The following is a 13,768-nucleotide window of genomic DNA, read 5'->3' as shown; positions in this document are numbered from 1 at the left end:
TTCAAAGTTCTCACTGATGGAAGGAGGTTTTGGCTCAAAATCTCACGATACATGGCCCCATTCATTCTGTCCTTAACACAGATCAGTCGTCCTGTCCCCTTGGCAGAAAAACAGCCCCATAGCATGATGTTCCCACCCCCATGCTTCACAGTAGGTATGGTGTTCTTGGGATGCAACTCAGTATTCTTCTTCCTCCAAACACGACGAGTTGAGTTTATACCAAAAAGTTCTACTTTGGTTTCATCTGACCACATGACATTCTCCCAATCCTCTGCTGTATCATCCATGTGCTCTCTGGCAAACTTCAGATGGGCCTGGACATGCACTGGCTTCAGCAGCGGAACACGTCTGGCACCGCGGGATTTGATTCCCTGCCGTTGTAGTGTGTTACTGATGGTGACCTTTGTTACTTTGGTCCCAGCTCTCTGCAGGTCATTCACCAGGTCCCCCCGTGTGGTTCTGGGATCTTTGCTCACCGTTCTCATGATCATTTTGACCCCACGGGATGAGATCTTGCGTGGAGCCCCAGATCGAGGGAGATTATCAAAATCAAATCAAATCACATCAGATCACTTTTATTGTCACATCACATGTGCAGGTACATTGGTACAGCACATGTGAGTGAAATTCTTGTGTGCGAGCTTCACAAGCAACAGAGTTGTGCAAAATACAATAATGTAAACAAGCAAAATACAAGAATGGCTACATCTGAAACTAATAAATATATGTACAATATATAATAGTATATGCATTTCTGGATGTGTATACTAAATATTTTTCTACGTGTGTGTGTGTGTGTGTGTGTGTGTGTGTGTGTGTGTGTGTGTACACATATTTTACAAATTAAATAGAGTAAACAATAAATAAAATATATAAAATAAAATATACAGAGTGAGACATGTGCAAAACAGTGGCGTTACTGTACAGTATGGAGTGCATAATGTTAAAGTTCCAGTAGTGAAGCTGAGGTGTCTATGAAGTGTTCAGCAGTCTGATGGCCTGATGGAAAAAGCTGTCTCTCAGTCTGCTGGTACGGGACCGGATGCTGCAGAACCTCCTTCCTGATGGAAGTAGTCTGAACAGTTTATGGCTGGGGTGACTGGAGTCCTTGATGATCCTCCCCACTTTCCTCAGGCACCGCTTCCTGTAGATGTCTTGGAGGGAGGGAAGCTCACCTCCAATTATCCGTTCAGAGCACCGCACTACTCGCTGGAGAGCTTTGCAGTTGTAGGCGGTGCTGTTGCCATACCAGGTGGTGATGCATCCAGTGAGGATGCTCTCAATGGCACAGTGATAGAAGGTCCTGAGGATGCGGGGGCTCATGCCGAATCTTTTCAGCCTCCTGAGAAAGAAGAGGCGCTGCTGCGCCTTCTTCACTGTTTTGTTTGTGTGTACTGACCACGTAATGGTCTTGTATGTCTTCCATTTTCTGATAATTGCTCCCACAGTTGATTTTTTCACACCAAGCTGCTTGCCTATTGTAGATTCACTCTTCCCAGTCTGGTGCAGGTCTACAATACTTTTCCTGGTGTCCTTCGAAAGCTCTTTGGTCTTGGCCATGGCGGAGTTTGGAGTCTGACTGTTTGAGGCTGTGGACAGGTGTCTTTTATACAGATGATGAGTTCAAACAGGTGCCATTCATACAGGTAACGAGTGGGGGACAGAAAAGCTTCTTACAGAAGACGTTACAGCTCTGTGAGAGCCAGAGATTTTCCTTGTTTGAGGTGACCAAATACTTATTTTCCACCCTAATTTACGAATAAATTCTTTACAAATCCTACCATGTGGATTCATGGATTTTTTTTTTTACATTCTGTCTCTCACAGTTGAAGTGTACCTCTGGTGCAAATTACTGACCTCTGTCATCATTTTAAGTGGGGGAACTTGCACAATCGGTGGCTGACTAAATACTTTTTTGCCCCACTGTATAACACTAGTACTTACACCGTACAGCCATGAGTATTCACACAACCATTCAAATCACTGAATTCAGGTGTTCCAGTCACTTTCATGGCCACAGGTGTATATAAGAAAAAAAAGTAAAAAAAAAAAAAAAATCACACACCTAGTCATGCAGAGTGCTTCTACAAACATTTGTGAATGAATGGGTCGCTCTCAGGAGCTCAGTGAATTCTAGTGACAGGATGCTGCCTGTGCAGTGAGTTTTAAAGTTTCCTCACTGCTAAATATTCCAAAATCAACTGTTAGTGGTCTTATAACAAAGTGGAAGCAATTGGGAACGACAGCAACTCAGCTACAAAGTGGTAGGCGACGTAAACTCACAGAGCAGTGTCAGTGGATGCCGAGGCACATAGTTAACAGAGGTCACTAACTTTCCGCAGAGTCAGGAGAACCCTACTTGTCTAACTGCATTGTGTAAAGTATGATGGAGAGGGGATTATAGTGTGGCATTGCTCTTCAGGAGTAGGGCTCGGCCTTTTAGTTCCAGTGATAGGAACTTAACTGGCCTACACAGAGTGCTGATCTCACAGAACACCTTTGAAATTAATAAGAGCGGAGTCTGAAAGCTGGGTCTTCTCATCAGTCATCGGTTTCTGACCTCATAAATGCAGTTTTGGAAGAATGGTCAAAAATTCCCATAAACACTCCTAAACCTTGTGGAAAGCCTTCCCAGTAGAGCTGAAGCTGTTATATTTTCAAAGGGTGTGCCAACTTCATATTAAATCCTGTGGATTAAAAATGGGATGTCACTCAAGTTCATTTGCGTGTGAAGGCAGACAACTGAATACTTTTTGCAGTATAGTGTCTCTTCCGTCTTTATTTTAAGATAAAAGAGACAAAGAACAGAAATGGAAAATTAAACCCTCACACAATGTGAAGCTCTCTGATTGAGATATTCAGTCAGGGTATTTACATTTTATTTGCCAGGTCACATAGTTTTAAATCTATGCTGGCAGGTTGCCAGTTTTTTCACATGTTATTTAAGGTTTGAGCAGTCAATATTAACTGTCTTCACTCAAACTGGCAGTAACCCTAAGTTTTCCTGAACTGAGCGTCTTTCATCAAGACACATTGTTCAGAATGCCTCATGATCTCACAGTAGGTAATGCATACCAAAAGCTCTTTTTTTATCTCAGTAAAAAGAAAACTCAGTATTTTCATGTAAGAGAAATACAGAGAAATCATGAATTAATTAAGAGCGCTGACAGATACTAGCTGCCTGGTCACTGTGACAAAAAAAGCAAAGACACCACACAGCTGATACTTCAGGAGCCTGTCAGGGCAGTAAGAACAAACACACACACACAAACACAGCAGTGGGCAACAGGTTGTCTGTTGGTTACAAAGACTTACTTGTAGCCATGGGGCTGCAGGATTGCATCACTGAAAGTAATACAAATGCCAGAAAAATCACAGCCATTGTTGCCCTGAGCAAGAAACTAAACTCTAACCTGGTTCCTTCCTCTTGCTTGAAGCTTTGCTCCTCTTTTGCTGCAGGCTGACTCGATTCAGTATAAAGACTAAAGCAGACACCCCAGGCATACTGCCATATTGGCTTCTTGTCCAGTAAGTGTCAGCTTGGTAAGTTAGGTTCTCTACATTTAGTCATGCTTTACAAAGACATTTACTTTACCTTGCATCAATTAACTTTCAGCCATTTGTAAAAGCTATGCTATCACTTTTAAAGCCGGCAAGCTTGCTAACAGTTGCATATTTATACCTCTAAATGATACAAAGCAGGAGTGAAACTTGTGTGAAGCCATGTGTTGGTCCATCTAATCAATATTAGTGCAACTTTCATTCATTTCAGCTCAATTTATGTTATATTAGCTCCCTATGCCATGAATTTATAAAATCCAATCAAAATTAAATGAAATCACAGACCTGAAAGCTACAGCTCAATAGGAATTGTGGTAACAACATAATTTTACTTTATAAAAAAAATAGAAAATCATCATAATCATCTTCCAGCCCATCAATATTTATTTCCCTAGTTTCTAGGTGGTGCCAAAAGTAGCAATAGTGGTTAAATACATCCTCTTCCACTTCCCCATTTTCCCCAGTTCAACCCTGCCTTTGACAATCCTTTAACTCATGAATGCCAAAGAATATACTGCTGACATAGCACAAATCAGAGGAGTGTCCCTCAAGGTTTTTTCACTCATCAACATCTGGAATAGAAACTTAATTTATGGTAAATAAAATGGTAAATGGCCTGTATTTGTATAGCGCTTTTCTAGTCCCTAAGGACCCCAAAGCGCTTTACACAACCTGTCATCCACCCATTCACACACACATTCACACAATTCAATTTATGTACTACAAAAATATGATTAAGATAATCATCAGCCAAATATGGCTGATAAGAATCTAATCTTAAAAACTCAAGTACTCTTCACACTATATCATGCACTGTCAGCAAGCATCTAACTGTAATCAACCTGTGATTGGATGCATTAATCAGTTCTTCACATGTTCACATTTACAGATAAACAGATGGACATATGAAAGGGTAGAAAGTACCTGGTATATCCATGAAATCATCCAGGTTGGGCTGCAGTGGAGTCAAGCCTGGTTGAATCATGTCAGCATTGCTGGTGTATGCTGAAGTGGAAGAGAACATAATAATAGATGCATGCGTGAGAAAGAAATGCTCTAGTGCTATTGTGTTTTTTGTTTTTTTTTGACAAGTCATCTTTCATCATAGGGAATTTCCTTATTTGTAATGTGGGTTTCATTGGCTGAATTGCTAACCCATGTGACCAGCAGACAGAGTCACCAAACTGAGGTAGGAACTTAGAAAGTGAAATACTTCTACATTATATTAAAGCATAGTTTGGATTTGTTTGCCCTCTTGCTGAGAGTTAGAAGAGGGATCTTTCATCAAAGGCTGTTTTTAACATAGATTAGCAAAAAGTGGACACTGGTAAATGGCCTGCATTTGTATAGCACTTTACTCAGTCCCTAAGGACCCCAAAGCGCTTTACACTACATTCAGTCATTCACACACTGGCAATGGCAAGCTACGTTGTAGCCAGAGCTGCCCTGGGGCGCACTGTCAGAGGCGAGGCTGCCGTACACTGGTGCCACTGGGCCCTCTGACCACCACCAGTAGGCAAACATGGGGTTAGTATCTTGCCCAAGGATATTTGGCATGCAGCCAAGAGGCAGCCTGGGATCGAACCACCGACCTTCTGATTAGAGGCTGACCTGCTCTGCTACCTGAGCTACAGTCACCCCAGACACTGGCAGAAACAGCCAGCTGGCTGTGTTTAAAGGCAACCTGTCCACCTGCCAGCTGAAGAAATCACATATCTTATTTGTTTAGGTTGCACAAGAAACAAAGTGTTGATGGGGACTTCCTGCTTTGCCTTGTTGTTCCCTTGTCACCGTGAGATGGCTTGGAAAACAGCACAGACTCCAAAATGTATTGTGTCTGATAGTCCCCAGCTCTGACTGAGCTTTAGGCGTGCTGATCCACATTGCCTTTTTACCCATGTTTTCATCTTTTTAAGCTAGGACAACCATCTGCTGGGTAAAGGCATACTTTGAACAGACAGATAATGAGAGCGTTGGGAAGTGCGAATGGATGACAGGCTACTGTTAAAAACCCCCAACCCCCCCCCCCCACACACACACACACACACAAACAAACAAACAAAAAAACAGGTGATGTAGCACTGCAGTGAACAGGCCCCATCCCTACTTTTATATGTTGCTGGTATCAAATTTTAAAGAGAAAAAAATATATATATATGTGTATTTCTCAATTTCTCTGCATTTTATATGATGCCCATGTATTATTTTCCATCAAATTTAACTTTTAATTATTTGAAAATTAATGCATTCTGCTGTTATTTACCTTTTTTTTGGAAAAGGGCATTCATTTCTGAAAACAAGACCACATTTAAAATGAGAGAAATAAAAGTCCAACCATATCTCTATGATTATGTTCCTTTTTTGCTGAAAATCTGTCCCTAAAGCTCCTGTCTATGACAGACTTGAGTTAGAAATATTATTTTGGGCAATTTATTTGATTCTAAAAGTAAAATGAACCAGGATATAATTTTCAGCCCAGTAACAACTAATTGGAATCAATTATTTAATCCATGCACTATGCAGCCTACGATCAGCCTTGCTTTTAAATGCTTCCGATCAAATTCTGCAGGATTTGAGACACAAGTCCCTGCTGAAAGTCATTCCACAAACTTGTCTACTACTCACTGTTGTGTCGCTCGCTGGTCCAGGGACATGGCTTCTGTGTCATGGTGAATAGGGTGTCAGAGATGTCGGACAGAAGGCAGTCCAGGTCAAACATGTGGACCTCCGCGGGGACAGCTTCAGGTTCCTGGTATGTCTGATAGGGCCATTTGTCCTGCCTGGCTTGGCAGATCTGACCCTGCCAAACATCAACAAGGAATCAGAACACTTACAGGATCTGACATGCCAAGTTAATCCCAGATCTATCCATTAGGGGCTCAACATAAATAGAGCTGGAAAGTCCTAATTCATCAATGACTTCTAGTTCTCCCAATCTGTGCCTGCAATTAGTGCTCTATGAAAACTTTGTGTCACGTTTGTTCCGCTGATAAATGACAAAATGCCTCTCAAAACTAATATTAAAACAGCAAGAAAAAAAAACATCTATCTCCAGTTACACACAAAACAAAACTGCACACCTACAGCATTCACAACTTCAACATGAAACATGTGCTAAGCTGTCATCTCTCCCCCCCCATCCCTTTCTGCCCCTTCTCCTTTGGAAACCCAGTGAACAACTCACAGAAATGAAGTGCCAAAGCCAGCCTGTTTGAGATGCTTTGTTTCACCCCGATCTTCTACTCCGCCTTTACCTTCCACTTCTAAGCCCAGGGCCACATTTATAGGGAAGCCCACCAGATTGAGCCGGAAACTATTTCTGATTACGTCTGAACACACGACATCCCCTCTTAGAATACAAGCACGCACGAGCAGAAATGAGGTAAGATTGTTGTGCGCACATGTATGTGTGTATGTGTGCGCGTGTGCATGTGGGGTGCATCATGAAAAAGCTGTTTTGACACATTGTTCAGAAACAGTGGGCCCTCACAGGTTTTCATTATGTTGGCTTTGTTCATTTCTTTATTTTGATGTCTCACCATTTCAATAAGAGCGGCAGCCTTTTGTCCCTGACCTAATTCTGGGAGTCGCACACACACACGTGCATGCAAACTGTAAAAGGCCCCTGCTAAACACAAACTGATGCTGCTTGGAGAAAATATACACATGCATATGAGCGGCTGAAAGACTGCAGCATCGACAGGGTGCGTTCACATCGTTTGGCGAGAAGTTTCATTTCAAAAGAGATTCTCCTAGATCTAAATCTAACTAAACTTTGGTATCCAGAAGGACGCAATTTTTTTTTTTAATCAAAGCTATTAGTGAACCTTACCCTACCCTACAGATTACCCCACTTTTAAAACATTTGCATCTCCCACCTATCAAGTTTTAATTTCATTCAACGACGTTGGTCCTTCCTTCCTGGTGGAGAGGGGGCCCACCTAAATTATTGAACTGTTTCATCCCTGCACTACAAGTTGACTTCTCTGGTCCTCAGAGAGGGGTCTTCTTACGGTTCCGTGTGCCAGTCCAAGAAATGAGGTTGATCGTGCCTTCCACACCTTAGCTCCAAAACTGCAGAACAGCTCAATTCTCTTTGTGCCCGTTTAAAAAGGCAGCTTAACCCTGTAACACCAAGTGCTTCGTATTTAATGGGTGAGGTTTTGAGACTGCTACATTGTCAGTGTGATTGTTTTTCATTGTTGTTCATTAAATAATGTATTCAAAAACATTTGATTTTTCTGTAAATTATTTGATGGCTCAGAGTGTACAGTGCTTGTAGTGTGTGTTCATTTTGTTTACTTATGTGTGTGTCTCCCTCTTGCAGAGTGAGATTTTTTTTTTCCTTACTCGTTTACACAGCATTATCACCTAATAGGATATTATTTCACTCTCAGACTGAATATAAGGGCTAAGTCTAGTGATCTTAATTTTCAGCCTTTTTCGTGTTATTATTAGAGCAGCTTTCCAGCTGCCTTCTTCACTCTAAACCACACACTACATCCTTCAGGTCCCTGCAACCTACTGAAATAGGGAAGGTGTGACCAGGTTTTGAAGAACAGCTCAGGGTCAGCTTCCCCTGAACCCACTGCTCCACCTCTCCCATGCAGCTGAGCCACAAACCACACCCTGCTACAGTCTGTAAATGAACTGTGTAAAAATCTATTGAAATACATTGTCACTGTAGATAATAATCTGAACGTTATTTTACAATTCTACTTTATTAGAAAGTGGTTGATGCTAAAAATGTAAAGCCAATTAAATTTTAGACTAGGGCTGTCACAGGTTAAAAGTGCACAACTGTAACTGTGTAACTGCATATATGACATACGACATTCACACTTTTGACTAGTGTTTTTCTAAGCACTAAATGTAATCTGTTAAGAGAATGGTGTGATAAGGATATGAGTGCAGAGAGCATAAAAACACAGTGAAGTGATCTTTGACCTGTCAGCTACTTGCTGATATTGGCCTTGCCGCGTAATCCATCAAAAGACGGGTCAGACACAGCATTATTATTGAAGTTTTCCTAATGTTGAACTCAAGTAAAGCTTGGACTTCCAGTGCCACAGCACATCTACAGAAAAATGAAAAATTAGAGCCCATGAAAGATGAAATATGAGGAATACTATCATGAATGAGGCACCTCCCTCTCTCTGCCCCCCCGCTGTTTCTCCTCTCTGCCACTAAATATTTTGTCTCTGCCACCTTAGCGTCTCTGTCGAAAGCAGATGCCCCTCTGCTGCCCGGTTTTTGCCAAGTGCTGCTGGAAGTAGGTCATATTTGATTAGGTTACATTCATTTTTTTCACCATTTTTCTTGAATAAAGATTAAGAGTTATGGGTATTGTTGCAGCAGGCAGTTAGCTGGGTCAGTTGCCTTCATATGTCAGGTTGTGACGCACAGCCCAAGTTGTTTTGCCCATTTCTATTTTCTTTTTTAAATCTCTTTTTTTCTCCCCTCCTCCCTTGTTCAGCCAGGGAGGCTAAATTCAAATGCTAAAAATAGTCGCTTGGTGGTCTTTAGTGATCCTATGTCACTACAAGGACATTCAAAAGTAAACAATGCCAGCAGGTCACCCAAAAATTACAATATATGTTGGGTCAGTTGGCCAGCTTCAGCCTCCACTCTTCAAAATCAATACTTTTCAACTTTAATTTCCTTGCAATATTGCAATAATGTAGCAATAATGAAGTAATGTGTGACTTCTGACTTACCTCTTGAAGCATTAATAGGATGTCATCCTTCTTTTTCTGAAGCTGCAGCAGAAAAAGACAGAGCGAGTGTGGAAATGAACCATGTTTTTGTTTTTATGCACATCACCTTATGTTAACTAATTACAGTTTTGATCAGGTAAAAGTGTTGGAAAGTGGGGCCATTGGGGTTCATCCTTTGGGGACTATGAAAACGTGACAAACTGTCCAACCAATAGGTACTGGTACTGACTTAGAGACAGTTTAAAGATGTACTGTGAATAAGGTGAGCGCTCACCCTCTTCTTGTAGTAAATCCTCCACTTATGGTACTCCTTGATCACTACCTCAATCCTTCTCTTCCAGTAGCTGCCCTCTAATATGATCGCCTGTTGACAGGATGCCAGTGAAACACTAAGTATGTTTTTTTTCCAAGGATGAGCTTAAATATGCAACACCTACATCATTCATTCACTCACTTCGGGCTTTCGATGCGCATCTGCCTCCAAGCCATCCAGCGGGGTCACAAAGCCACATACTGGGTTTTTCCTCTTCTCCACATCTGAGCCAAGCAGAAAGAGGGAAAAAAGGACAAGAAAAATCAGCTGCGGCGTAGACATTCATTCTGGTGAAATGTGGATTCTCTCAACCCATGTTAGGTCACCCGGTTCTTCTAGTCTCACAATTTAAAAAAAAAAAAAAAAAAAAGCACCAGCACTCACACTGAATGAACCATGCTCTCCAGATTGCATTGTTCAGACGGATCTTATCCCTCCACAGCAACCGCAGACCCTTAAAAGATTTCCATTTAGGAGAGACTATCTTACCACTGTGGAGAAAAGAAAGGTGGAATATGTATTTGTTTCGGGGAAAATGTGAAAGCCCTTTCATTTATAGTCTTTGAGGCAAAAAGGCATAAACGTGCATAAATGACGTTTATGCCTCTTTTAGAAAAAAACAATAGGAACACTGCCTCAAACCTGCCCTGATTTTGACTAATAGTAGCCAATCAACTTATTCCCCGGTATACAACCCGGCTTTATGTGCTTTCCCCCCCCCCCCCTCCCTCACTGTTTCTCTGCCTGCTGAGAATAGAGCTCCTAATGTGAGGTGCTCAAGGAGTTGCTAGGAAGCCTGGGGAAATCATTCTCAACATGCTTTTAATGGACTGACATGGCTGCGTATTATTCAGCCCGAACAGCAGAGACAGCCTATTGCGAAAAAACAAAGAGCAATCAGCAGAGGAACCACTTTACATCAGTCTGGTTAATGATAAATAGCGGAAAGCAGAGCAGCAATCTGTGCGGAATAAGAGGCCATGTCATAGTCTTGGAAAATATATATAAATATATAATAAAAGTACTTGTTTTAAATCTATTTTTTTTGTGTTTGATAATAGTTGCACAATGAATCCTGAAACAGTGCCACAATTTGTGAAACTAGATCTATAAACAAATGCAATTTTCCACCCAGTGACAGCAGATTTTAAAAAAAAAGAAAGAAAAAAAAAGTCTTCTTTGGGCCAAGGGTTGATGAAAGCTCTTATAAACACGGTTTCAAAGAAAGTGGTCCTCATTTTTTAAGTAAATGAAAAATCAATGTGTAGTCTGATGTTACTGAAACGTAAGCATGTTTAGAGAGTATAGGGAGGTTTCTTTGGTATTTGGTTTGTTTTAAGTGCAGCGGCTTCCTCTGCTATAGTTGCAAATAGCTCCTGCTATATGCAGGAGCTATTTGTGACATCTTGTAACAAATGGCTGCTCTCAAACAGAAAAACAAATTTCTAGGGCATCGTGTCAGGAGTTTCTTTCCTTTGCATCAGTCACACTGTCCTTTGTCCAGTCCTGCCAACTAGAATCAAAGTCCACTTTTTTTTGGTGAAAATTTCCAAACTGGTTATGCAACAGACTGACAACACATATACACAAACAACCACAGCATTAACTATCAGCTTTGAAGTGAATTCTATTAAGACAAATATAAATATATATATTAAAAAATATATTTTAAAATATGGTTTAGTTTAGTTCGTTTAGTGAGCTTCGGTTAATTTACAATACTCTTATTTTAAAACAGAGACTGATCCTGTGCATATCGCTGCTTTAAATGTCAGCTCAGAATGAGACACTTTCACATTCTTTGGAGATATTTTCTTCCACATGGTTTAGCTGAACTGAACAAGCAGAAAGCTGAAAATAAAAATGCTGATTAAAACCCCGACTTCATTCTTTCCCCCTACTGCACGCAGCAGGGACCCACCTGTAGGCCAGTGACATGCACTCGAACAGGCGGGTCAGAGTGGGGTCGATGCTTAGGCTCCCGGAGCTGAGTGGACCGTAGCGGTACGTTTGACACCCCGTTCTGTTCACCGTGTCAAAGTCGTACCTCAGAGACCCTCCACTCTTCCTCCTCCGCGCCGCAGAGTCGCTGTGGGGCGAGGATACCATGAAGTGTCCGCTGTGGATCACCTGAGTGCGGGGGAAAGCTTCGGGCGACGGCCCGGTGCCGGCCACCCGAGCGGGTTCCCCCTCCGGGTCAGAGTCCGATTCTAAGAAGTCCTGAAGCTGGCTCTCTCCGGCCGAGCAAACACTCCCTTTGCCCGCCATTGCGCACTTTCATTCAGCGGTGAGGATCGGACAGAAAGTGAACTTTCTCCTCAGCTGTCTTCCCCCGCTTCCTGTCCTGTTTTCTTCAGATATTTGAATATTTCCTCAAGGAAGAGCCGTTTGCTATCAAGCAATGATTATCCTCATCTGTCAGTGGAGGGCTCAGCCAACCAGCTGCAGGACCTACACCTCTGGAGCACGGTGTGTGTGTGGACTGTTGTGTAACAGCATACTATCATTATGTCAACTTCTCGAACTGGTAAAGTCCCGAAGAAAATAGACAGAAAGTGGTAATTATTAATAAACCAAAAAAAAAAAAAAGTATTAGAAAGTAGGAGTAAACCGGCTTCAAGTGGATGTGTCACAGATTCATATTATCATCACTATATACACAAACAACCACAACCTTAACTATCAGCTTTGAAGGGAACTGTATATATATTTTAATTTGCTTCTAAACTTTAACATTTTAGATGTGTTTCAGCAAGCAACAATTCTGTGCATGTAAAAGGATTTCTGCACATTTAAAACATATCACATATATCTGTGTTTAGGAATGATTATTAACAAGTTCTGATCCTTCATAATTGATATTATGGAGCTTTTTTAACCCATAAAGCAAAAAATACCGGCCTCTATTGGCGGTATTCTTTGTTGCATGTTTTCTAATTATTTCTGTGTGTGTGTGTGTGTGTGTGTGTGTGCGTTAAGCCTGAAAATATTTTCTTGAAATATTTCCGGATAAAATAATTTAAAAAGCCTCCACAGCAAGCAGACACGAAGGAGTGGGGCTTCCCTTCACCTCACCTCCAATTGGTTGTAGTAGATGGCTGTCCCTCCCCGAACCTGGGTCTGCTAGAAGCTTCTTCCTGTTGAAAAGGGTTTTTCCCTCCCACATTTGCCAAGTGCTTGCTCAACAGGATTGTCTGATTGTTGGGGATTGTTCACCGTTCACAGTTCACTGTACTCAAATGGCCTCCAGTCACCAGATCTAAATTTAAAAAAGCACTTTTGGGATGTGGTAGAACAGCAAATTCACATCATGGATTTGGAGCCGACAAATCTTCTATAACTCTATGACACTCTGTAATACTTTGTTGAATCTGTGCCACAAGCACAGATCTGAAGGCAAAAAGGGGTCCAACATGGTACAACCAAGATGTAACTAATGAAGTGTCCAATGAGTGTATATTAGTTCATTCTTAGTCATGACAAAGGAAAAATAACTACAAAGTGCAGCTCTTCAAGTTGAATATACCTTTCATAGTCTCTTAGCCTGTTAGCCCAGTCAGCCTTCTGGTCACTTCTCTAAGCTTTAATGAGTCTCTGGCTGTTCATGGAGGACCCTAAAAATGCCCATATTGTGAGGGGTACACCCGCTTCGGATGTTATCAGTCCATACAGTGGACGTTATTAGCAGAAATCAGTCCCATAGATATGGGCCAGGATTGACCTTCTCTACCTCCTAAACTGTTCAGAAGGTTGTTATCATCCATCCAGATGGATGATAATAAACTGTTCAGAAGGTTGTTATCATCCATCCAGATGGATGATCACTAACAGGAGCATGGGAAGTACTCCAGAATCCACTCTCGCTGGAATCTGGTGAATACCGCAGAGTTTACAGGTAAGACCATTTAAACGGACAGCATTCGTAGAATGACTATTAAAAGTAAGCGATGTTAGTAATACAACGAGTGCCGGAGTCAACCAGAAAACGTCTCCCAGAGTGTGTCCTCTATGAAGAGCAGCCTTTCCTTATTGTCAGCGGTCGCAGCCGCTATAAAATGCTGGCGGGCTCGTTTCCCTTAAAACTGCAAAGGCGGCACGGTGCTGTCACGCGCGATTCCAGCCACCATCAATGAGTTGGAGGAGCCCGGGAGAATAGGCGGGGGCACGGGAGATGCCA

At 41.8% G+C, this 13,768-nt stretch overlaps 1 protein-coding gene across 3 annotated transcripts in view; it reads right to left on the bottom strand.

Annotated features, from left to right (window-relative positions):
- mlxipl (MLX interacting protein like) overlaps positions 1-12,099 on the bottom strand; it is a 30,648-nt gene extending 18,549 nt beyond the window's left edge. For 2 of the 3 annotated variants that reach the window (XM_026182015.1, XM_026182016.1), the window contains exons 1-7: positions 11,513-12,097; positions 9,976-10,082; positions 9,733-9,815; positions 9,553-9,642; positions 9,279-9,320; positions 6,187-6,361; positions 4,486-4,566 (exon numbers count right to left, since the gene is read on the bottom strand). In XM_026182015.1, coding sequence (XP_026037800.1) covers positions 4,486-4,566; positions 6,187-6,361; positions 9,279-9,320; positions 9,553-9,642; positions 9,733-9,815; positions 9,976-10,082; positions 11,513-11,859 — 925 coding nt within the window. In that variant the 5' untranslated portion in view covers positions 11,860-12,097. Of the gene's footprint in view, positions 1-4,485; positions 4,567-6,186; positions 6,362-9,278; positions 9,321-9,552; positions 9,643-9,732; positions 9,816-9,975; positions 10,083-11,512 lie in introns of all 3 variants that reach the window. The other variant, XM_026182017.1, reaches the window with a different exon arrangement.
- Positions 12,100-13,768: the final 1,669 nt, after the last annotated feature.

Source organism: Astatotilapia calliptera, chromosome 10, assembly GCF_900246225.1.
Source record: "Astatotilapia calliptera chromosome 10, fAstCal1.2, whole genome shotgun sequence".
In the NCBI taxonomy this organism is placed as follows: domain Eukaryota; kingdom Metazoa; phylum Chordata; class Actinopteri; order Cichliformes; family Cichlidae; genus Astatotilapia; species Astatotilapia calliptera.
This window is presented reverse-complemented; position numbering and strand designations above follow the sequence as displayed.